The 25,131-nt window shown below is 42.4% G+C and overlaps 1 protein-coding gene and 1 pseudogene across 1 annotated transcript; both read left to right on the top strand.

The window, feature by feature from the left end:
• Window positions 1-1,579: 1,579 nt before the first annotated feature.
• Window positions 1,580-3,018, top strand: LOC123426250 (annotated as a pseudogene).
• Window positions 3,019-3,479: 461 nt separating this feature from the next.
• LOC123429979 (ATP synthase subunit 9, mitochondrial-like) lies at window positions 3,480-3,772 on the top strand. Its single transcript, XM_045113940.1, has one exon. It carries the CDS (start codon window positions 3,504-3,506, stop codon window positions 3,744-3,746), a length of 243 nt encoding a protein of 80 aa, XP_044969875.1. The 5' UTR covers window positions 3,480-3,503; the 3' UTR covers window positions 3,747-3,772.
• The last annotated feature ends 21,359 nt before the right edge of the window (window positions 3,773-25,131 follow it).

The following is a 25,131-nucleotide window of genomic DNA, read 5'->3' as shown; positions in this document are numbered from 1 at the left end:
CATGACTTAAACCACTGTCATATATAGGTATCCTATCTCATCTTGGAGTTCCCTCGCCTTGAACAAGCACCCTTGTCTATCGACTAGGTTTCCAGACTACAAATCTCCACACTCAGGTAGCACCCAAGTATAACGCCCTCTCGACTGAGCATATCATCTAGGATCCACTCTCGTATGCACAGTCTACCCAACTAAACAACACATCCAGTCTAGAAATGACTCCAAGATCCCTCTTATCCTAGATCCCTACGAGAGAGCCGACTTACTCGCAAGACTTGTCCTTTTAGGTAAGGTAGACAAACCAGAGAAGTAGGCGTGCTTCCGATACCACCATGATCGGTAATGGAACGCTATACCATTGCTTTCTTTATGCCTTAAGGCTAATTGAATGAATTGAGGTTTATTAAAAGCAATTCGATTGATCAGAAAGGAAAACCAAACCTGTAAAAAACTTCTACTATTTTTTGCCAATGCGCATTAGTCCAACCAGATTCTAGATGATCTGCCAAAATCTCACCACCTTGTCCTATTCCATTCTTTTTTTGAATGGAGCCTTAGTGAGTTCTTTTGCACCCAGTTCGAATTCGGACAGTAGGCCTCCCAATTCACTACAAGGGAAGAACCAAGCACTATAAGTAAACTTCAATAATGAAGGTTGGTGGAAAGAAGGAAAGAGAGAAAAAGCTACGTTGCTTTGATGAGTTATCCTTTCCAAAATAAATACTAGCTAGGGTTTCCAATTTTTCTCCCAATTTATCCATAAATGAGACATTTGTTCCAGGAGGAACTCTTCCGGGAATGTAATGACGTATAAATGGTATATTTCTAAATTCTCTTGAGGGGATCAATGTGATAGATATGGTATTCGCAAATACTCCGCATAGCCAAAGTAATGCCTCTAGAACCTCTAGAACAAACCTACCATCAACACGCAACAATCCGATAGGAAATGGAGAGAAAGTGGAAACATAGCTAATTTTCTTACTTATGTTTCTCATCAATAGAAAAGAGTTGTCGTCCTCAAGTTAAATGCCTTAGAGTTATAAGTGAATCACATGGAACCTCTCTTTTAAATAAGCATTCTACCACTAACTATGCGCTTGACTATGGTTCACCAACTCTTACCTTTTGGTACGAGAACGGATTGTCGGAGGTTTAAGGATACATAGGTAGTGCCAGACTTGTGTGATTTCACTGGTAGAGGGTCTGATTTTAGCTTATTAACGTATAGAGAATATGTTAAGATTAGTATAAAGAAGGGTGTTTTCTATAAGCTCCACCAGAGAAATCCTGTCTCGGACATCCTACAATAAATTTGGATCAGGCAAAAAACCGTAGATAATGAAAGAAGAGTCAGCCCTTGGGGCACGAGTGGTTCCCCTGTCTGGACGTATCTACTTAATTTGACAAACTTTGTATCAAGGGTTGCTATGTCAAATCTGGATTGTGTAAAGTTTACTGAAGATTGAGGTTTTTCTTTAAAGCATATTTCTCCCTTGAAAATATCATCCATGTAATTTGTTAAAGTATGGAATTCTCACCCAGAGCTGCAGAACTCATGACTCTATTAGGAAGTAGAATGACCAACTTTTACACGGATTTTCAAGTGGATGAGATCGGTCGAGTGGTCTCAGTTGGAGATGGGATGTCATGTGTTTATGGATTGAATGGGATTCAAGCAGGAGAAATGGTGGAATTTGCGAGCAGTGTGTAAGGAATCTCCTTAAATCTTGAGAATGAGAATGTAGGTATTGTTGTCTTTGGTAGTGATACCGCTATTAAAGAAGGATATTTAGTGAAGTGCAATGGATCTCTTGTGGATGTTCTTGTGGGAAAGGCATTGGGAGTACCTATTGGGAGTACCTATTGATGGAAAAGGGGTTCTAAGCGACCATGAACGAAGACACATCAAACTGAATGCCCCAGGGATTATTGAACGTAAATCTATGCACGAACCCATGCAAAAAGGCTTAAAAGAAGTGGATAGCATGGTTCCTATAGGCCGTGGTCAACGATAACTTATAATCAGGGTCAGACAAACTGGAAAAACTGCAAAGCTATCAATACTATATTAAACCAAAAGAAAATGAACTCAAGGGGCCCAAATGGGAGTGAGACATTGTATTGTGTCTATGTTGCGATTGGACAAAAATGCTCAACTCTGGCACAATTAGTTCAAATTCTTTCAAAAGCAAATGTTTTGGAATATTCTATTCTTGTAGCAGCCACCGCTTCATATCCTGCTCCTCTCCAATTTATGGCCCATATTAAGTGTGTGCCATGGGGGAATATTTCCGTGATAATGGAATACATGCATTAATTATATATGATGATCTAAGTAAATAGGAGGTGGCATATCGATAAATGTCATTATTGTTATGCCGACCACCAGGCCGTGAGGCATTCCCATGGGGTTATTTTCTATTTACATTCCCGTCTCTTAGAAAGAGACGCTAAATGATCGGACTAGACATCTGCATGTAGCTCGACTGCGTTACCCGTGATTGAAAAAGAAGATGGAAATGTATTGGCCTATATCCCCACCAATGTTATCTCCATTATAGATGGTCAAATCTATTTGGAAAGAGAGCTCTTTTATCACAAAATTAGACCAGCTATTAATGTTGGCTTATCCGTCAGCCGCGTCGGGTTTTCCGCTCAATTGGAAGCTATGAAACAAGTATGCGGTAGTTTAAAACTGGAATTGGCACAATATCGTGAAGTCGCCGCCTCCGCTCAATTTGGGCTAGACCTTGATTCAGCGACTCACACGTTACTCAATAGAGGTGCAAGGCTTATAGAAGCGACCAACAACCATAATATTAACCACTTCCAATTGGAAAACAAATCATTGTGATTTATGCTGTTGTCAACGACTTCTATGATCGAATGCCACTAGACATAATTTCTCAATATGAAAAAGCCATTCTAAGTACTACTAATCCAGAATTACAAAAATCCTTCTTAGAAAAGGTGGCTCAACTAATGAAAGAAAGATGGAAACAAATGCTTCTTTGAAAGAAAGCACTTTGCCTTATGTGTGAATTAATCAAAAAGGTTGCCCCTTACTAACAGATGTAGGAAGAAGGCTTTTCTCTCTAATTGAACCCCAATAGGCCATTTTTGGCTTTTTCACATAATTATTATAGAGAGATTTTCATGCCATGCGTAAACAAAGCTGCTAAGAGTCTACCCCAACCATAAGGGGGAGCTTCTCAAGTATTTCAACATACCCCACCCAGCCCCACAAGGGTTGACAGACCCCCTACCTATACCTATACATGATGATTACCTGTACTTGATTATTTCCAATCCGTAGCTCAATTTCTTGAATATGTGATAGCCTTGCAAATTGTGGTAATTTGTATAAAATTAGTGGTCTGCATAACCCAATATTAGAAAATGACGGAGGGCCGGCCCAAGTACTTCGAATCATCAACAAGAAATCCAAGAAAGGACAACGAAGGAAAAATGTGACAAGAAAAGTATTTTCTCGACTAGAGATGATAGAAGGTGCTAAATCAATAGGTGTCAGAGCTGCTACCATTGCTTTAGTGGGGGCTTCTATCAGTATTGGAAACTTCCTCAGTTCTTTGATTCATTCTATGGCGCAAAGTCCATCTTTGGCTAAACAATCATTTGATTATGCCATTTTGGGCTTTGCTCTCACCGAAGCTATTGCATTGTTTGCCCCAATGATGGCCTTTTTGATCTCATTCGTTTTCCGATCCCATAAAAAGTCATGAGATCAAAAAAGAAATGTGAGAATGTAGTTAGAGATGTAAAAAATTCAATATCTCGTTCTCGTTCTCCATATATGGGGTGTCCTATCCGATGGATGAATGAGGAGCCTCTATCGAGTCATGAAATGATAGGATTCTGCTTTTTGGTTACACCGAAACACAAGTCGGCGATTCAAGGCAATAGTGCGGGCACCTTAAGAGCGGTCAAAGCTAAAAACTATATCATGACTGCTGGAACGAAAGACCCGATGAGTATTTTTATACGACCTTCCAATCTTCTTAGTCAATTGTGTAGTTTCCACTAGGAGAGACATAACTTATTGGAATCCGGGGCCTATTTTTCCCTATTTCCCAAGGGGAATATCAAATTGTGTGCTTTCACAGTCTTATGATATATAAAGTTTTGGAAAATGGAGCTGTCGTTCTCACTACTTTGGTCCCTAGCGACATTGTTCCTTAAACTAACATGGAAAGTGGGTTTAATCACTTTAAATTACCTCTCAAGTGTCATGTCATAATGGTAATATCATTATTGTATAGTAATTTGTCTTAGAATAAGAAACCATATCCTGCCGCTTTTCACTACCCCTTGCGGGAATGCATATCGTTGCTGCATCGCCACCATATCCTGACTTGCTTTTCTGAACTAATTGTTTTCTTGGGGTTGCAGTCCAGTTTCTTAGTGGTTTTCTTCTCGATCTACCCAATCAAGGTTAGACCTCGTGCTATCAACCATTGCTTCAAATGGTATCATGTTATTTCATCTTTCATTGATACCATCATTACAATCGAGGGCCTATAATCCATGGAAATCCCTATTCCAATCACTGGGAAAGAAGATCAAGTATGTAATCAATGAACGAATGAACTTAGATGGTATAAACATCTCCCCATGAACGGAAGGTGCTATAGTATCTACCTAAGAAAACAAGTAGGTTGTGAAATGATAGGAAATATGCAATGTAGAAAATCAAGGAAATATTTCCTAGATTTTTGGATGACCTGGCTTATCTTTGCACTTATCCTTATTTAGCAAAATCTAGTGAGTGTTCCATTAAAAGGAAAGAGATCTATTCATTGTAGTATTGCTTTAGACAACCCAACCTAAGTCACCTATTGCGCCTAACCTAAGTATGGTGCCAGTGGTCGGCGATGAGAAGTTCATTCATGTAGAGAAGATAGGGGATCCTATTTCCTTTCCCCCTTTCCCACTATGGCAACCTTATCTTCCACCATGAAAGTTGGTATCAAAATGAAACTATCCAATCCATACTTGTGGAGTGCTAAGTTCAATTCCCGATTTATCTCAAGCCTATACCAGAAAAGGAAACCTATTACTCGGGGTCTCATATGCTATTCCTCGACTCTCAGGAAGGTAAGATCATCAATCAATAGTAGGCTGTTGCGCTGTGCAGTTAAGGATGGGATCCAACCTATTTTGTTTTCTTATTTTCTATAATCTATGCTCAATTCCATATTTCTGTTTCCTTTGATTCTCGGGACAGATATGATCTCCTTTATACTTACCACAAACAACGAGCAAAGTTGAGATGTTAATGAGAAAGGGGCTTTTTCTGAAGGACAAAGAGTGCTCTTTGAAGGCTACTGTGCATCCTTACGAATACAAGAGTGATTTTTTTGTTTTGGGTATAGCAAGAGTTGAACCTGCGAACATTAGGTTAAACACCCAATGCTATACCAACTGAGCTATACACCCGATTTTACAAGAAGGCTTGGTGCGAAAAAGAAAAGAGGGTGACCTGGCCCCTTATCTTCTTATCATATCACAAGGGCGTGACGTTGTATGGTATAGTATTGTGGAGCAAGTTTGGGAGTCCTTTCCACCACATTGAGGATTCTATCCAAAAAATAAGGTCAACGGGGAAGACTACATTAGCTCTAACTCAGACTATCTACAAAAAAGGTAAAGTCATCTTTTCTAGGGTTCGACCGAAAGGAGTTGTGTTCCATGTTTAACGTTGTGGAGGTCCAACACTCTTCTAAATGAATAAAGAGGGTATTAGAGCTACCTCCTACTCCTATAGAAGATCGATTGGCGCAAACTTCCGATCGTTTCCTTATTCATTGTTGCCAACCCTTACATCACCAGATAGAGAATCAAGATATCCCAAGAACCCAGCTAGGGATGAATGACTAGCGCTCAAAAACAAGCAAGGGATGAGCACATGGGAGCGTTGTTGCTTGTTGCTTTATTATCACATTAGAGAAGCGGAAATTCCAAGCTTAGACATCTGAAACTCAAAAACTATTATTCCATCCCATCCGGCTTCTTTGACATCGGAAGCAGAACTACCTAACCATAGGAGATAGACATGAAGGGAAGACGGTCATACAAAGGCCATATAAAGATCTCTTGAAGGTGCATCTAAATAAACCTAGAGTCACTCAATACATACGAACGCTTGAATAAATAAGAATTGAGAAGTATGAAATGTGGGCATCATAACAAAAAAGAAACAAACTGAACCAATAAGACTAATGTCTACTTATCTATACCTTTGAGAGCTCCACTTAGACTATTATGATTTCCTCTTTAGCTACATAGGTTATATAATATTCAATTCAATCTAACAAGCGGGCTGGACTACCTTCGGATAGTACAAGATATTTAGAAACCTAAGAAGCTGAGCCTACTCTACACACTTAAGGGAGCAACACATGATGAAGAAATGGGTGCTAGATGATAATGAGAAAGGGGAGCCCTTGGCATTTCCTGTGGGGGAATCTGATTGATCCAATCACGAAGAATGATATCAACCCCCTCTTTTGTGCCTAACGACTCTCTGACTCTCCCACTATGTGAGCTGATCCATGGGCTAGTTCGGCTACATAATGGAATTTATGAAAGCCCCCCCCCCCCGTATTTCTGACTCAATGGATCTGACGAGGAAGTGAGAGAGGAGACACCAAACATAAGTGCGTACCATTGCCCCAATCCAATGGACTATGTCATACAGGGAGGAACCCTTGGAGGTTGGGACAGAAAGAAAGTAGGTTTTGCTTCTGCTTCCTTCGAGCTACCAAATTTTTTCGTCAGGTGTGGGTCAAGTTCCCTCATTATTGCTTGAATTCCCTTTGGGGAACAAAAATATGGACTAGGACTTAAGTAAGGGAGAGGACAACCCTTGTTTATGGCTTACCTTCAACGAGTGAGTGCTATTACTTTGATCTGATACTATTCCCCGACCAGTTTGCTTGCTCACTAGAAGCGTCAAGCGAGAGTAGCTAGTTTAAAAGGAAAAGGACACCCGGGGCTATTCGGCCTCAGTTGTCGAAGACTAAACTACCGCTCGCTTACTTGCTGATCAAGGAGGTCATTTCCACTTACTCTAAGCATAGAAGTAAGAAGATTGAAAAACTAACAAACAAATTGTCTTCAGACCTACTTACTTATAGGTTGGCTTGGCCCGGGAAACATGGTTCTTTAGGCTGTAGGGCTTAAAAAAGAATGAGCTAGTAGCGGGGTCAAGTCGAAGCGGTGCACAAAGTGTACAAAGGCGAGTCTCACGGGCAGTGGCACGTGAGGGGTCTCCCGAACTTCATGGAAGACGTAGTTAGGGAGTTGGAAGATGCACTTTGGACTCCTGCACCCGTAAGAATGGAACTGGAATAAAAAGTAGGGGTAGCTAGTCACTCCGTTATAAAGGAAAGAGAGGATTGCATTTCCATAAGTAGACTCTCCTTCTTACTGAATCCTTATTCGACACTCACGACAGCTAGTTCAGTGGACTATTGGTGACATGGACGGACCCTCTACATTATTTGTTAATTCCAATCGATCATGGGCGGCCCTCTTCGTTCATAGTCTTTCTTTCCTTTTGAATCCAATTGTTCCAATCAGACCAAATAACAATTTATTGAAATCATTCAGGTCACCTCTTTTTAAGAACTTGACCAAGCCTATTTCTATAGAAAAGGACATGAATAAATTGACTTTGAGTCTCTCTCCTACTACAAATTTAGAACTTAACGCATGATGACAACAGTGAGAAAAAATCCCCTCATACTATGTCATTATTTATTCTATTTTCCCTCGTAAGTGCTCCAGATGCAGTTGCTTTAATTGATGTATTGAGTGGAACCTAATTATCTGTTTCCTTGAATACGAGAGTTGCCTTCTAAAGATGAGAACGACAACTATTTTGCAAGGAGTTGATAATTGCACTTGAAGTAGTAAGTTTAAAGAGAACTGAAACTTAATGGCACCGTTTAACCAAGCACTCTTGTAGCTTCGGAAACTCCTTGTTCAGGTCGGTGAGTAAAGAGATGAATTCATCGTCAGTTAACTCCATGATATCCAAAATACCCACCAGACCATGAAGACAGATAATGAGAGTCAGGTTCAAACAATCCAAGGATTGTAAATACCGTAACAGCAAAGTAGAATGTACCAAAATTTTCCTATTACCAATTCGAGGAAGAGCACACAAAATGAAAGAAACTATTACTCAAAAAGAGAATCACATCTCGATCCACAAACTGCCAAAAGCCTTTGTTATTCCATTCCTAGTGGAACGTCAACCTGTTTAACAACAATTTTCTAAGAAACTTGCTGAATTCTAAATGAAACAACCTTAGTTTCAAGTGACATGCAGCATCCATTTCAACCAATTATTAAAGATAAAAGGGATAACTACAAAGCTAATTGAATTGATTTTCGAGGTTGAGTTCATCTTGGAACCACATTTTCTTCATAGTGAAAGTGAAAAAAAATATAAGAATATTAAAAGAAAGACTCCACACAACATGAATGAATTCAAGTACATCACATCAGGATGTTATGTGCATGTTTCAAGATTTTGGCTAAGCCCTTATTGTTGCCACATATCCAGTTTCTTCTAAGGTATCTAGAATTTCTCAAGTTCCTTATCAACGCTTCTTGCCTAGCTCTGGCCTAGGACTTGTACGAGTCGCCTATCAGATCACTGCTTTGCTCAAATTATACTCCCCAAGTACTTCAGCACTTCCCCTTACAGTAGATTCCACTAGGTTCTTAACCTATTCCCAATTCTTAAACTGAAATCTGTGATGCCTAATCCAATCGGCACCAAACCAGCTTGTCAAAATCATAAGTTTGCCTCAACATTCCCCCTAGAAATACAAAAAGAATGTAAATCTAATTTCAGTTGTTTAATAGGGATGAGACTTTCTTTTTTTCTTTTTTCTAGAATAAGTATGCTCTGAAGTAAAAGGGTTCGAACCTTTGCATGTCGGTACAAAAAACTAATGCCTTAACACTTGTGTATACTCCAAATGGGGGAAGGCTCGATGAAAACGAGCTGGGATATAGATTTTTCAGAATGAAGAGTTACTTACCCTGAGTCTTTCATTTCCCGAGAATCAAGGAAGTAGTAGCGGACAGTCCTTCATTTCCCCTTTAGACCAACTACAACAAGCTCGCTCCTTAGGTTAGCTCTCTGCTCTTCATATTTGTTTGCAATGCCTTGCGTATCAAAATAGGCCTTTTTGTAACCTCCCCTTATGATGAAAAACTACACTTGTTGGCTCTGCATCCACTAAAACTTATGAAAAAGAAATGTTATCTATCGATATCTTGAATAGTTCCCTAACCCCGTGACTGAGAGTGCTATGATGGTCTATTGAAGTTCGTCCCTGTGGCACGGTCGGGCAGTGCAAATCCTTTCATTAATGAAGTTCCGCCCTGATACTCCCATTATTGGCTTCCTTCCCTAGGGACCGCTCGGGTGAAGGCAGAGCATGGAACAATCGTACGGGCATCCTTCCTAGGTGGAAAAGACGTGTGTGACCAAAACCAGGAGGAGAAATCCATTTTCAAATGGCGAGAGAAAGAAAGGAATCATGAAATAGAAGAAAAAGTGTGCTGTGCTGGCAAATGTGGAGAATACCCATCCATCTTACTTCAATGAAATTGTTCTCTATGGGTAGCAAATACACACATCAGAAGAGCCAACCCGAAAGCACTTGCTTCAAAGAAGCATCATTTACCAAGAAATTCCTATTTCGAGTCAGTATATCTTGATAGAACCAACTCCAATCCAGGTAGTATGAACAGAGGATGTGGAAGTTTGGTTTCCTTGGCTTGTCAAGCATTTCATTTGACACTGTATCTATACTATAGCTAGATCCATTCATATTCTTTCTTCCACGCAACTTTACTCCAAAGAATTTTTCCTTCTTATCTTGACTCAATCTCATGAAATTGGATTGATTGGCACACTACACATCTGGCATTCGCTTCACCTATTTATCTCTTCCAACTACGTTGATCACTTGAAAAATATGAAATCCTGCATGCAATCATTCCAGAGCCAACTATGAAGATACCTGGTATTCCACTGATACCTGGAGGAAAGACAAGAAAGTAAACAATTCTGCAAAGGAGTTGGCTCTACCGGAATAGAGGAATTGGCTCGCTCCTTTGCTCGCTAGGTAAGCATAGAATGCACAACAGTCTGGTATCAAAGCCTATCTACTTGAAAAGGAGACTACTTGGAAAGATGAAATGGAAGGAAGAAATGGAAGTCCGATCTACCAACATAGAGTCCTCCCCTCTCAAGAAGAAGAAATTTTCTACTTTGGCTCATCAGTTGGTAAGTCTGTCTATGAAGTTCAATACCGAGAAAAGAGAAAAAAGACCAAAACAAGCTTTTTCAAGCTCTACAAGTCCTGTATATAGTGTTCCACTAGATAGCCGTGTTAAACTAGTCCAGTCTTTCCGAGTGGCCTTATCTTCTAGTTACCTGGTCCAGTACTTCTACTTTGAGAGTGAGTTAGTAAACATGATCAACTTTATGATCCATTTTGAGAAATTGCAATCACGGAATTAGAATGAACGGGTCTACAGTCCATCCTCACAGAGTTGAAATGCTGCCTCTCCCTTCTCATTTAATAAAGAAAGTGGATCTCATAGCCTATGAAAATTCAAAAAGTAGGTTGAGTCTTATTTTGAGATGCAATTGTCCACCAGAAAGAGAATCCCATATTCTTTAAGCCGAGCTGCCAATCCTAGGATCAATGCGGAATAGGAAACCGTTGCTATTTGAGTAGTTAGAGAATCAAAATTCCGCTCATTTAGAAATCGATCAGCGAATACCAGACGAAGGAGTAGGGGAGCCTACACCAACGTAATCTTAGCCCTCCAATACATGGAGCTTGGAGCATTGTTAATAAGTCTGTCTAATTTTCAAGGAGTTTATGAACAATCACCACATCCATATCGAGGAGATAGCTCACTCATGCTATTGAACTTGTAAATACAGTTGTGCTCATGATAAGGATTCCATTTATGGCGTGAGATGAAGTTATAAGCATACTTGTGTGAGGTATCGTAGCAAAAATTTGAAATTTTCCTACGCCATATCCAGATCTTCCTATGGAGAGACCAACAATGATACAGGGGTGAGTGCATCTTCATACCTTTGAAGATCACTAAGCGAAAGCGTTGCTAGAACGCGGTTGATGGAGTCGTACTCGCTGCAATTCAGATCGCGGTGTGATTCCGATCTAGTTCCGAACCACGACACCTCCGCGTTCAACACATGTGCAGCCCGGTGACGTCTCCCGCACCTTGATCTAGGAGGTAGGAGGGAGAGGTTGGGGAAGAGCTCCGGGAGCACAACGGCCTGGTGGCGATGGAGAGATGAGGTCTTTTGGCAGGGCTTCGCCAAGCATCGTGGGAGAGGAGGAAGAAGAGAGACAGGGCTGCGCCGAGAGAGAGATCAAATTGCGTGTCTCCAATGGCCAAAACCCCCACTATATATAGGGGGAAGGGGAGGGTGGTGCCCCCATTAGGGTTCCCACCCCCAAAGGGTGCAGCAGCCATAGATGGGGGGAGGAGGTGGCAGCCACGAGGGGAGGAGGGGGTGGCGCACACCCTGGTGGGCCTAAGGCCCACCTGACTTAGGGTTCCCCCCTTCCCTCTCTTGGCGCCATGGGCTGGGTGTGGGGGGTGCACAAGCCCACCCAGGGGCTGGTTCCCTCTCACACTTGGCCCATGCAGCCTCCTGGGCTTGTGGCCCCTCCCGGTGTGCCTCCGGAACCCTTCCGGTGGTCTCGACACTTTGCCGGTGATGCCCGAAACATTTCCGACGTTCAAACACATCCAACCTATATATCAATCTTTACCTCCGGACCATTTTGGAGCTCCTCATGATGTCCAGGATCTCATCTGGGACTCCGAACAACCTTCGGTAACCTCGTATAACAATTCCCTATAACCCTAGCGTCATCGAACCTTAAGTGTGTAGACCCTACGGGTTCGGGAGGCATGCAGACATGACCGAGACACCTCTCCGGCCAATAACCATCAGCAGGATCTGGATACCCATGGTGGCTCCCACATGTTCCACGATGATCTCATCGAATGAACCACGATGTCAAGGATTCAATTAATCCCGTATACAATTCCCTTTGTCTCTAGGTATAGAACTTACCCGAGAGTCGATCGTCGGTATACCTATACCTTGTTCAATCTCGTTACCGGTAAGTCTCTTTAATCGTTCCGTAGCACATCATCCTGTGACTAACTCCTTGGTCACATTGAGCTCATGATGATGTTCTACTGAGTGGGCCCAGAGATACCTCTCCGTCACACGGAGTGACAAATCACGATCTCGATTCGTACCAACTCAAAAAACACTTTCGGAGATACCCATAGTGCACCTTTATAGTCACCCAGTTACGTTGTGACATTTGATACACCCAAAGTACCCCTACAGTATCCGGGAGTTGCACAATCCCACGGTCGAAGGAAAAGACACTTGACATTAGAAAAGCTTTAGCATACGAACAACACGATCTAGTGCTATGCTTAGCATTGGGTCTTGTCCATCACATCATTCTCCTAATGATGTAATCCCATTATCAATGACATCCAATGTCCATGATCAGGAAACCATGATCACCTATTGATCAACGAGCTAGCCAAGTAGTGGCTTGCTAGGGACACATTGTGATCTATTTATTCAGACATGTATTACTGTTTCCTATTAATACAATTATAGCATGAACAATAGACGATTATCACGAACAAGGAAATATGATAATAACCATTTTATTATTGCCTCTAGGTCATATTTCCAACAGTCTCCCACTTGCACTAGAGTTAATAATCTAGTTACATTATGATGTATCGAACCACCATAGCATTGTGGTGTTGATCATGTTTTGCTCGTGGAAGAGGTTTAGTCAACGGGTCTGCAATATTCAGATGCTTGTGTACTTTACAAATATCTATGACTCCTCTCTGGACCTAGTCCTGGATGGAGTTGTATCGGCGTTGGATGTGCTTGGTCTTCCGGTGAAATCTGGGCTCCTTGGCTATGGCAATGGCTCAAGTGTTATCACAGAAGAGTGTCATTGGACCTGACGCGCTTGGAACCACTCCAAGGTTGGTGATGAACTCCTTCATCCAGATCCCTTCATGAGCCACTTCCGAAGCAGCTATATACTCCGCTTCACATGTAGATGCTGCCACGATGTCTTGCTTGCTTCTGCACCAGCTCACTGCCGCACCATTCAAAACATACACGTATCTGGTTTGTGATTTAGAGTCATCCGGATCTGTGTCGAAGATAGCATCGGCGTAACCCTTTACGACGAGCTTTTCGTCACCTCCATAAACGAGAAACATCTCCTTAGTCCTTTTCAGGTACTTAAGGATAATCTTGACCGCTGTACAGTGTTCCATACCGGGATCACTTTGGTACCTCCCTACCAAACTTATGGCAAGGTTTATATCAGGTCTGGTACACAGCATGGCATATGATACGTCTCCAACGTATCTATAATTTTTGATGGTTTCATGCTATTATCTTGTCAAACTTTGGATGTTTTGCAAGCCTTTTATATATTTTTTGGGACTAACTTATTAACTCAGTGCCAAGTGCCAGTTCCTGTTTTTTCCATGTTTTTGACCCCTTTCAGAGGAGATTTTGAAACAAAGTCCAAACAGAAGAAAATCCCCGAAAAGATTTTTTGGAATGGAAGAAGATCGGGGAGCTTGGAAGCCAAGGCAGGGGAGCCCCAAGGGCCCCACAAGCCCCCACCCTGCGGCCAGGGGGGCCGCGCTATCCAGGCTTGTGGGCCCCGTGCAAGCCCTTTGCCCTAGGACTTTCCCCTATATATTCCCATAAATTCCAGAAAAAATCACGAGATCATTGAAAGTACTTTTCCCGCCACCGCAAGCTTCTGTCTCCGCAAGATCCCATCTTGGGCACGTTCTGGTGCCCTGCCGGAGGGGGTATCGGATAGGGAGGGCTTCTACATCAACACCATGACCTCTCCGATGATGCGTGAGTAGTTCACCATAGACCTACAGGTCCATAGCTAGTAACTAGATGGCTTCTTCTCTCTCTTGGATCTTCAATACAAAGTTCTCCATGATCTGCATGCAGATCTATCCGATGTAATCTTCTTTTGCGGTGTGTTCATCGAGATCCGATGAATTATGGATTTATGATCAGATTATCTATGAATCTTATTTGAGTTTCTTCTTATCTCTCTTACGGATGATTTAATATCCTTGTAATTCTCTTCGAGTTGTGGGTTTTGTCTGGCCAACTAGATCTATGATTCTTGCAATGGGGGAAGTGCTTGTTTTTCGGTACGTACCGTGCGGTGACCTCACCTAGTGACAGAAGGGATAGCGAGGCACGCATCGTGTTGTTGCCATCAAGGGTAAAAAGATGGGGTTTTCATCATTTGTTTGAGATTATCCCTCTACATCATGTCATCTTGCTTAAAGCGTTACTCTGTTCGTCATGAACTCAATACACTAGATGCATGCTGGATAGAAGTCGATGTGTGGAGTAATAGTAGTAGATGCAGAAAGTATCGGTCTACTTGTCTCGGACGTGATGCCTATATGTATGATCATTGCCTTAGATATCGTCATGACTTTGCGCGGTTCTATCAATTGCTCGACAGTAATTTGTTCACCCACCGTAATACTTGCAATTTTGAGAGAAGCCTCTAGTGAACACTATGGCCCCCAGGGTCTACTCCACACCATATTTTCAGCCTTACACTTTTTACTTCGTCGCACTTCCCGCCTTCAGATCTCACTTTGCAAATAATCTTGAAGGGATTGACAACCCCTTTGAAGCGTTGGGTGCAAGCTTGTTAGTGTTTGCGTAGGTATTCTGGACTTGACGAGACCCTCCTTCCGGATCGATACCTTGGTTCTCAAACTGAGGGAAATACTTAATGCTCCTGTGCTGCATCACCCTTTCCTCTTCGAGGGAAGAACCAACGCAAGCCCAGCCTCTGTCAACGTGTCAATTTCTGGCGCTGTTGTCTGTGGGATAGCAGAAGAATTTCTGGCGCCGCTGCCGGGGAGGAAGATCAAGTCAAGAACTCACCCAACCAGGTGTCGCAAACTCATCTCTTGCATTTACTTTGTTTGCTAGTTGCCTCTCGTTTTCCTCTCCCCCACTTCACCAATTTGCCTTTTTCGTTTGCCTTTTTCGCCCTTTAGTTCGCCGTTTTCTCTCGCTTGCTTTTTCTCGTCTGTGTGGGATAGTCTATCCTAATGGCTAGATCCACCACTTCAAACGATACTCCCAAGAGCGAACTCCTCAATTTCAAACAAATTGAGGAATAAAACTTAAAGGACGCTTGGTATAGGATTTGCAACGCTCAGAGTAGATCTACTCATACGCAATCCACTACTGTCTTGCTTCACAGTTTTTATGTGGGTGTTTATCCTTGGAATAGGTATATTCTTGACACTATCGTAGGTGGAAATTTCTTGGGTAGCCATACCGTTGATTCTTACGGAGCAGTGATAAATTTGGTAGGCTCACCCCCACTCTTGGTTAGTGGAAATACCTTAACTCTGGAACATGTGATGCGTAGGCTGGACTTTATTGAAAATAAAGTTGCTACTATTGAACTCATTGAGAATTTGGATAAAAAGATCCACAATCAAATCACTCAGAACGGATCAAAGGTGGGAATGGTTTTGAAAAATTTAAAGGAGAAGGAACCCAGAGTTAACGAAAAGCTAGGTCATGATTCCGCTAGGATTAGCAAACTGGAGGATGTTATAACCAACTTGGCTTCCGCTTTTTCCGCTGTGCAGAATACTCCAAATTTTCCCCACAATAAGATCACCAAGTCTGTTTTGGTTCCTAGAAGTAGTGGTGAATCATCCACCAAGAAAGATGAAAACCTTAAGATGATAAGTGATCATGCCACTTATGGTTTGAGCACCAAAGACGACGATACGTGATTCTATCGCTTCTATGCCTAGCTAAGGGCGTTAAACAATAGCGCTTGTTGGGAGGCAACTCAATGAATTTATCTTTTTATTTCTGTTTTGTTGCGTCCACACTTTCATAATTCTGTTGTGATTGGGTTTTTTGTGTTTCTTTTTTGTTTGAGCCAAGCAAAGTCTTTATGACTAGTCTTGGTAATGGTTGTTTGATCCTGCTGGAAAAAGACAGAAACTTTTCGCTCAGGAGATGATTTTTCAATTTTGTAAGAAAGAGCTTTTGAGTTGATTCTTTTTCCTGCTGATAGATATGCTTTTTGCCCCGACCGTCTTAATTTTTCAGAATTTTTGAGGTACCAGAAGTATACGAGGTATATAGATTGCTACACACTGGTCTATTTTTCACATATTCTGTTTTTGTTGAGTTGGTTGCTTGTTTTGATGAAACTATGGTTAGTATCGGGGGCTACTAGCCATGGAAAAGTGAGAATATAGTATCCCATCATGAATATAGATGGAATTCAAGTTTGCTATAGTACCAAAAGAAGTGGTAGTTTGTTTTCTTGTACTAATGTTATCACAAGTTTCTGTTTAAGTTTTGTGTTGTGAAGTTTTCATGTTTTGGGTGATGTTCTCATGGACAAAGAGATAAGGAGTGGAAAGATCTCAAGCTTGGGGATGCCCAAGGCATCCCAAGCCAAATTCAAGGACACCAAAAAGCCTATGCTTGGGGATGCCCCGGGAAGGCATCCCCTCTTTCGTCTTCAATCCATGAGTAACATTACTTGGAGCTATATTTTTGTTCACGACATGATATGTGTTTTGCTTGGAGCGTCTTGTATCTTAGGAGTCTTTTATTTTTTGTTGTGTCACAATCATCCTTGCTGCACACCTTTTTGAGAGAGAGAGAGAGACATGCACTCATCGTGATTTTTGCTAGAATGCTCATAGTGCTTCACTTATATCTTTTGAGCTAGATATTTTTGCTCTTGTGCTTCACTTATATCTTTAGAGCACGGGGTGCATGATTTTGTAGTTGGCTTATGCTATGAAAGTAGTCCCAAACGTGCTAGGTACCGAAAGAAGATGCAAAAACCTCCATCTTCATGTGCATTGAGTAGAAATAGAAGTTTCGATTCCTCTCAATTAGTTTTGAGACGTGGATTCGGTAATATTGAGAGTTATGTTAGTAGGGTGTTGTGAATCTAGAAATACTTGTGTTGAAGTTAGTGATTCCCGTAGCATGCATGTATGGTGAACCGCTATGTTAGGAAGTCGGAGCATAATTGATCTATTGATTGCCATCCTTTGTGTTGAGGTCGGGATCCCGCGATGGTTTACACCTACCAACCTTTCCCCTCGGAGTATGCGTTTAGCACTTTGTTTCGATTACTAATAAAAACTTTCGCAACAAGTATGTGAGTTCTTCATGACTAATGTGAGCCCATGGTATAGATGCACTTTCACCTTCCACCATTGCTAGCCTCTCTAGTGCCACGCAATTCTCACCGGTGCACAAACCCACCGAATTCCTTCCTCAAAACAGCCACCATATCTACCTACTATGGCATTTTCATAGCCATTCCGTGATATATTGCCAGGCAACTCCCATCGTTCCGTCTCATGACTTGTGCCGTCACTCTCATATTGCCATTTCATGATCGTAAGGTAGCTAGCGAGATGTTTCAACGTCATACTCCATGCTAGATCGTTGCACATCTCGGTACACTGCCGGAGGCATTTCCTATGGAGTCATCATCATTTTGATCTTTGAGCTATGAGTAAATAAAAGTGTGATGATCATCATTATTAGAGCATTGTCCCATGTGAGGAAATAAAAAAAAAGAGGCCAAAGAGCCCAAAAACAAAAAAAAAGAGAAAAGAAAAGAAAAGAAAAAAAGAGGCCTAAGAGCCCAAATGAAAAAAGAGAGAAAAAGAGAGAAGGGACAATGCTACTATCTTTTTCGACACTTGTACTTCACGTTAGCACCATGTTCTTCATGATTGAGAGCTCCTTGCTTTGTCACTACCATATGCTAGTGGGAATCTTAATTTTATAACTTGGCTTGTATATTCCAATGATGGGCTTCCTCAAAATTGCCCTAGGTTTTCGTGAGCAAGCAAGTTCGATGCACACCCACTAGTTTTCCTTTTGAGCTTTCACATATTTATAGCTCTAGTGCATCATTTGTATGGCAATCCCTACTCATTCACATTGATATATATTAATGGCCAAGTCCATAGCCTATTGATACGCCGAGTCAATGTGCCCATCTCCTCCTTTTTGTCTCACAACCACCACCACAATCTATTCCACCTATAGTGCTATATTCATGGCTCGCGCTCATGTATTGTGCGATAGTTATAAAAAGTTTGAGAAAGTAAGAGTGCGAAAACAATTACTTGGCCAATTCCGGGGTTGTGCATGATTTACATTAGTTGTGTGAGGATGATGGAGCATAGCCAGACTATATGGTTTTTTGGGGATAACTTTCTTTGGCCTTGTTATTTTGAAAGTTCATGATTACTTTGCAAGTTTGCTTGAAGTATTACTGTTTTCATGTCAATACAAACTATTGTTTTGAATCTTATGGATATGAACATTCATGTCATGTGAAAGAAGTTGCACAGGACAACTATGCTAGGTAGCATTCCATATCAAAAATTCATTCTTTATCACTTCCCTACTCGAGGACGAGCAAGAGTTAAGCTTGGGGATGCTTGATTCGTCTTCAACGTATCAATAATTTTTGATGGTTTCATGCTATTATCTTGTCAAACTTTGGATGTTTTGCATGCCTTATATATATTTTTTGGGACTAACTTATTAACTCAGTGCCAAGTGCCAGTTCCTGTTTTTTTTCCACGTTTTTGACCCCTTTCAAAGGAGATTTTGAAATGGAGTCCAAACGGAAGAAGATCGGGGAGCTTGGGAGCCAAGGAAGGGGAGCCCCAGGGGCCCCACAAGCCCCCACCCCGCGACCAGGGGGCGCGCCATCCAGGCTTGTGGGCCACCTAGATACCCTATGCCCTAGGACTTTCGTCTATATATTCCCATAAATTCCAGAAAAAATCAGGAGATCATCGAAAGTACTTTTCCGCCGCCGCAACCTTCTCTCTCCGTAAGATCCCATCTTGGGCACGTTCTGGTGCCCTGCGAGAGGGGGATTCGGACACAGAGGGCTTCTACATCAACACCATGACCTCTCCGATGATGCGTGAGTAGTTCACCATAGACCTACGGGTCCACAGCTAGTAACTAGATGGTTCTTCTCTCTCTTGGATCTTCAATACAAAGTTCTCCATGATCTTCATGGAGATCTATCCGATGTAATCTTCTTTTGCGGTGTGTTTGTCGAGATCCGATGAATTGTGGATTTATGATCAGATTATCTATGAATCTTATTTGAGTTTCTTCTTATCTCTCTTACGCATGATTTAATATCCTTGTAATTCTCTTCGAGTTGTCGGTTTTGTCTGGCCAACTAGATCTATGATTCTTGCAATGGGAGAAGTGCTTGGTTTTGGGTTCATACCGTGCGGTGACCTCACCCAGTGATAGATGGGGTAGCAAGGCATGCATCGTGTTGTTGCCATCAAGGGTAAAATCATGGGGTTTTCATCATTGGTTTGAGATTATCCCTCTACATCATGTCATCTTGCTTAAAGCGTTACTCTGTTCGTCATGAACTCCATACACTAGATGCATGTTGGATACCGATCGATGTGTGGAGTAGTAGTAGTAGATGCAGAAAGTATCGGTCTACTTGTCTCGGACGTGATGCCTATATGTATGATCATTGCCTTAGATATCGTCATAACTTTGCGCGGTTCTATCAATTGCTCGACAGTAATTTGTTCACCCACAGTAATACTTGCTATTTTGAGAGAAGCCTCTAGTGAACACTAAGGCCCCCAGGGTCTACTCCACACCATATTTTGAGACTTACACTTTTTACTTTGTTGCATTTTCCGCCTTCAGATCTCACTTTGCAAACAATCTCGAAGGGATTGAAAACCCCTTTGAAGCGTTCGGTGCAAGCTTGTTTGTGTTTGCGCAGGTACTCTGGACTTGATGAGACCCTCCTTCTGGATCGATACCTTGGTTCTCAAACTGAGGGAAATACTTACTGCTCTTGTGCTGCATCACCCTTTCCTCTTCAAGGGAAGAACCAACGCAAGCCCAACCTCTGTCAACGTGTCAATTTCTGGCGCTTTTTCTGTGGGATAGGAGCATAGATTTGAGAGCCTACGGCTGAAGCGTAGGGGACAATACTCATGTTCTCTCTATCTGCTGCCGTGGTTGGTGACTGATTCTTACTCAATCTCTTACCTTGCAAAACTGGATGAACCACTTCTTTGAGTTTTCCATATTGAACTTCTTCAATATCTTGTCAAGGTATGTACTTTGTGAAAGACCTATGAGGTGCCTCTGATCTATCTCTATAGATCTTGATGCCTAATATGTATGCAGCTTCTCCAAGGTGGTTCATTGAAAAACTCTTGTTCAAGTAGGCCTTTATGCTCTCCAATAGCTCTATATTATTCCCCATCAACAGTATGTCATCCACATACAGTATGAGGAAAGATACAGAGCTCCCACTCACTTTCTTGTATAGACAGGCTTCTCCATAAACCTGTATGAACCAAACCGCTTTAATCACATCATTAAAGCGAATGTTCCAACTCCGAGATGCTTGCACCAGCCCATAGATGAAGCGTTGGAGCTTGCCTACCTTTTTAGCACTCTTAGGATCGATAAAACCTTCTGGTTGCATCATATACAACTCTTCCTTAAGATACCCGTCAAGGAACGCTGTTTTGACGTCCATTTGCCAAATTTCATAATCAAGAAAAGCGGCAAATGCTAACATGATTCAGACTGACTTTAGCTTCGCTACAGGAGAGAAGTCTCATCGTAGTCAACTCCTTGAATTTGTCGAAAACCCTTTGCGACAAGTCGAGCTTTGTAAACGGTCACATTACCCTTTGCGTCAGTCTTCTTCTTGAAGATCCATTTATTCTCTATGGCTCGCCGATCATCGGGCAAGTCCACCAAAGTCCATACTTTGTTCTCATACATGGATCCTATCTCGGATTTCATAGCATGAAGCCATTTGTTGGAATACGCGCCCGCCATTGCTTCTTGATAGTTTGAAGGTTGACCATTGTCTAACAACATGATTTCCATTACAGGGTTGCCGTACCACTCTGGTGCGAAACGTACCCTTGTGGACATTCGTGGTTCAGTAGCAACTTGATCCGAAGCTTCATGATCATCATCATTAACTTCCCGCGGTGCGCTACTCTCTGGTTCGAGAGGGGGTGTAATTACCTCATCAAGTTCTACTTTCCTCCCACTTATTTCTTTCGAGAGAAACTCTTTTTCTAGAAAGGATCCGTTCTTGGCAACAAAGATTTTACCTTTGGATCTAAGATAGAAGGTATACCCAATAGTTTCCTTAGGGTATCCTAGGAATACGCATTTCTCCGCTTTGGGTTCGAGCTTCTCTGGTTGAAGTTTCTTCACATAAGCATCGCAGCCCCAAACTTTAAGAAACGATAGCTTAAGTTTCTTGCCAAACCATAATTCATACGATGTCGTCTCAACGGATTTAGACGGTGCCCTATTTAAAGTGAATGTTGCAGTTTCCAATGTGTATCCCCAAAATGATAGCGGTAAGTTGGTAAGAGACACCATAGATCGTACCATATCTAATAAAGTGCAATTACGACATTCAGTCACTCCATTACGTTGCGGTGTGCCACGCGGCATCAGTTTTGAAACAATTCCACACTTCCTTAGGTGTGTGTCAAACTCGTGACTCAAATATTCTCCTCCACGATTACATCGTAGACACTTTATTTTTCTGTCACGTTGATTCTCAACCTCACTCTAAAATTCCTTGAACTTTTCAAACGTTTCATATTTGTGCTTCCTCAAGTAGATATACCCATACCTACTCAAATCATCGGTGAGAGTGACAACATAACGATAGCCACTACGAGCTTCAGCGTTCATTGGACCACACACATCAGTATGTATTATTTCCAATAAGTCGGTTGCTCTCTCCATTATTCCCGAGAATGGAGTCTTAGTCATGTTGCCCATGAGGCACGGCTCGCATGTGTCAAATGATTCAAAGTTAAGAGACTATAATAGTTCATCAGTATGGAGCTTTTTCATGCGCTTAATACCAATATGATCAAGGCGGCAATGCCACAAGTATGTGGGACTATCATTATCAACTTTGCATCTTTTGGTGTTCCCACTATGAATATGTGTGACATCACGATCGAGATTCATCAAGAATAAACCATTCACCAGCGGAGCATGACCATACAACATATCACTCATATAAATAGAACAACCATTATTCTCTGACTTAAATGAGTAGCCGTCTCGCATTAAACAAGACCCTGATTCAATGTTCATGCTCAAAGCTGGTACTAAATAAAAATTATTAAGGTTTAAAGCTGATCATGACAGTAGATGTAGAGGCAGTGTGCCGACGGCGATCACATCGACCTTGGAGCCATTCCCGACGCGCATCGTCACCTCGTCGTAGGCCAACCTCCGCTTATTCCGTAGTTCGTACTTTATGTTGCAAATGTGAGCAACAACACCGGTATCAAATACCCAGGAGCTACTATGAGCGCTGCTAAGGTACACTTCAATAACATGTATATCATATATACCTTTAACGTTGCCAGCCTTCTTGTCCGCTAAGTACTTGTCGCAGTTGCGCTTCCAGTGACCTTTTCCCTTGCAGTAGAAGCACTCAGTCTCAGGCTTGGGTCCATTCTTTTTCTTCTTCCCGGCATCTGGCTTACCGGGCGCGGCAACAGCTTTGCCGTCTTTCTTGAAGTTCTTCTTACCCTTGCCCTTCTTGAAACTGGTGGTCTTATTGACGATCAACACTTGATGCTCTTTCTTGACTTCTACTTCTGCAGATTTCAGCATCGAGTACAACTCATGAATGGTCTTCTCCATCCCTTGCATGTTGTAGTTCAGCACAAAACTCTTGTAGCTTGGTGGGAGAGACTGGAGGATTCTGTCAATTACAGCGTCAAAACGACATTGTTCAAAACGCCTTTGGAGCCCCGGTTCGAAATTGTATAGCATGCCACACCTAATGAGAGAGTAGTCATCACTCCGCGCATGCCAAACGTTCTGAACATCTTGGAATGCCGCGGGAACAGGAGGGTCACCTAGCAGCGCATCAAGGACATAAGCCTTCTTGGATGCAATGAGGATAAGCTTCAAGTTGCGGACCCAGTCCGCATATTTGCTACCATCATCTTTCAGCTTGTTTTTCTCTAGGAACACGTTGAAATTCAGGTTGACAGGTGCGTTCCCCATTGGATCTACAATATTTGTAAAGACAACTTTTAGACTAAGTTCATGATAATTAAGTTCATCTAATCAAATTAAGTATGAACTCCCACTTAAATCGACATCCCTCAAGTCATCTAAGTGATACATGATCCATGTCGACTAACCCGTGTCCGATCATCACGTGAGACGGACTAGTCGTCATGGTGAGCAACTTCATGCTGATCGTATTCAACCATACGACTCATGTTCGACCTTTCGGTCTCTCGTATTCGAGGTCATGTCTGTACATGCTAAGCTCGTCGAGTCAACCTAAGTGTTTCGCGTGTGTAAATCTGGCTTACACTCGTTGTAAAAGAATGTTAGAATCTATCACACCCGATCATCACGTGGTGCTTTGAGACAACGATCCTTCGCAACGGTGCACACTTAGGGGAATATATTCTCGAAATTTTATGAGGGATCATCTTATTATGCTAGCGTCGTTCTAAGCAATGAGATGAAAAACATGATAAACATCACATGCAATCATATAGTGACATGATATGGCCATTATCACCTTTGCTCCTTCGATCTCCATATTCGGGCATCGCATGATCATCATCGTCACCGGCGTGACACCATGATCTCCACCATCGTGTCTCCCTGAATTCTTCACGCCAACGACTACTACTACTACGACAGCTAACCGTTTGCAATGAAGTAAAGGTAGTAAACACATGGCGTTGCATCTCATACAATAAATTAAGACAACTCCTATGGCTCCTACCGGTTTTCATACTCATCGACATGCAAGTCGTGAATCCTATTACAAGAACATGATCATCTCATACATCACACATGTAATTTCACATCTGTTGGTCATATCACGTCACATGTAAAACCCTGCAAAAACAAGTTAGACGTCCTCTAATTGTTGTTGCAAGTTTTAAGTGGTTGATTTGGGTTTCTAGCAAGAACGCCTTCTTACCTACGTGACATCCACAACGATGATATGACAAAGCTATTTACCCTTCATAAGGACCCTTTTCATCAAATCCAATCTGCCTAGAGTGGGAGAGACAGACACCCGCTAGCCACCTTATGCACCTAGTGCATGTTAGCTGGTGGAACCAGTCTCACGTAAGCGTACGTGTAAGGTCGGTTAGGGCCGCTTCATCCCACAATACCGCTGGAAAAGAATAAGACTAGCAGTGGCAAGAAATTGACAAAATCAGCGCCCACAAGCTTTTTGTGTTCTACTCGTGCAAAGAATCTACACATAGAAAACCTGGCTCGGATGCCACTGTTGGGTAATGTAGCAAAAATTCAAAATTTTCCTACGCCATATTCAGATCTTCCTATGGAGAAACCAGCAACGAGAGAGGGGTGAGTGCATCTTCATACATTTGAAGATCGCTAAGCGGAAGCGTTGGTAGAACGCGGTTGATGGAGTCGTACTCGCTGCGATTCAGATCGCGGTGTGATTCCGAACTAGTCCCAAACCACCGCACCTCCGCATTCAACACACGTGCAGCCCGTTGACGTCTCCCGCACCTTGATCTAGCAAGGAGGAGCGAGGGGTTGGGGAAGAGCTCCGGCAGCACGACGGCGTGGTGGCGATGGAGCGATGAGGTCTCCCGGCAGGGCTTCGCCAAGCAGCGTGGGAGAGGAGGAAGAAGAGAGACAGGGCTGCGCCGAGAGAGAGATCAAATTGCGTGTCTCCAATGGCGCCCTCTTTAGGGTTCCCACCCCCAAGGGGTGCAGCAGCCCTAGATGGGGGGAGGAGGTGGCGGCCAGGAGGGGAGGAGGGTGTGGTGCACCCCTGGTGGGCCTAAGGCCCATCTGACTTAGGG

This window comes from Hordeum vulgare, chromosome 2H (assembly GCF_904849725.1).
Source record: "Hordeum vulgare subsp. vulgare chromosome 2H, MorexV3_pseudomolecules_assembly, whole genome shotgun sequence".
Lineage (NCBI taxonomy): Eukaryota > Viridiplantae > Streptophyta > Magnoliopsida > Poales > Poaceae > Hordeum > Hordeum vulgare.
The sequence above is the reverse complement of the archived record's forward strand: the minus strand, read 5'-3'. Positions and strand labels throughout refer to the sequence as shown.

Coding starts and splice junctions, on each gene's coding strand:
- LOC123429979 (XM_045113940.1), top strand. CDS start 3,504: ATGATAGAAGGTGCTAAATCAATAGGTGTCAGAGCTGCTACCATTGCT.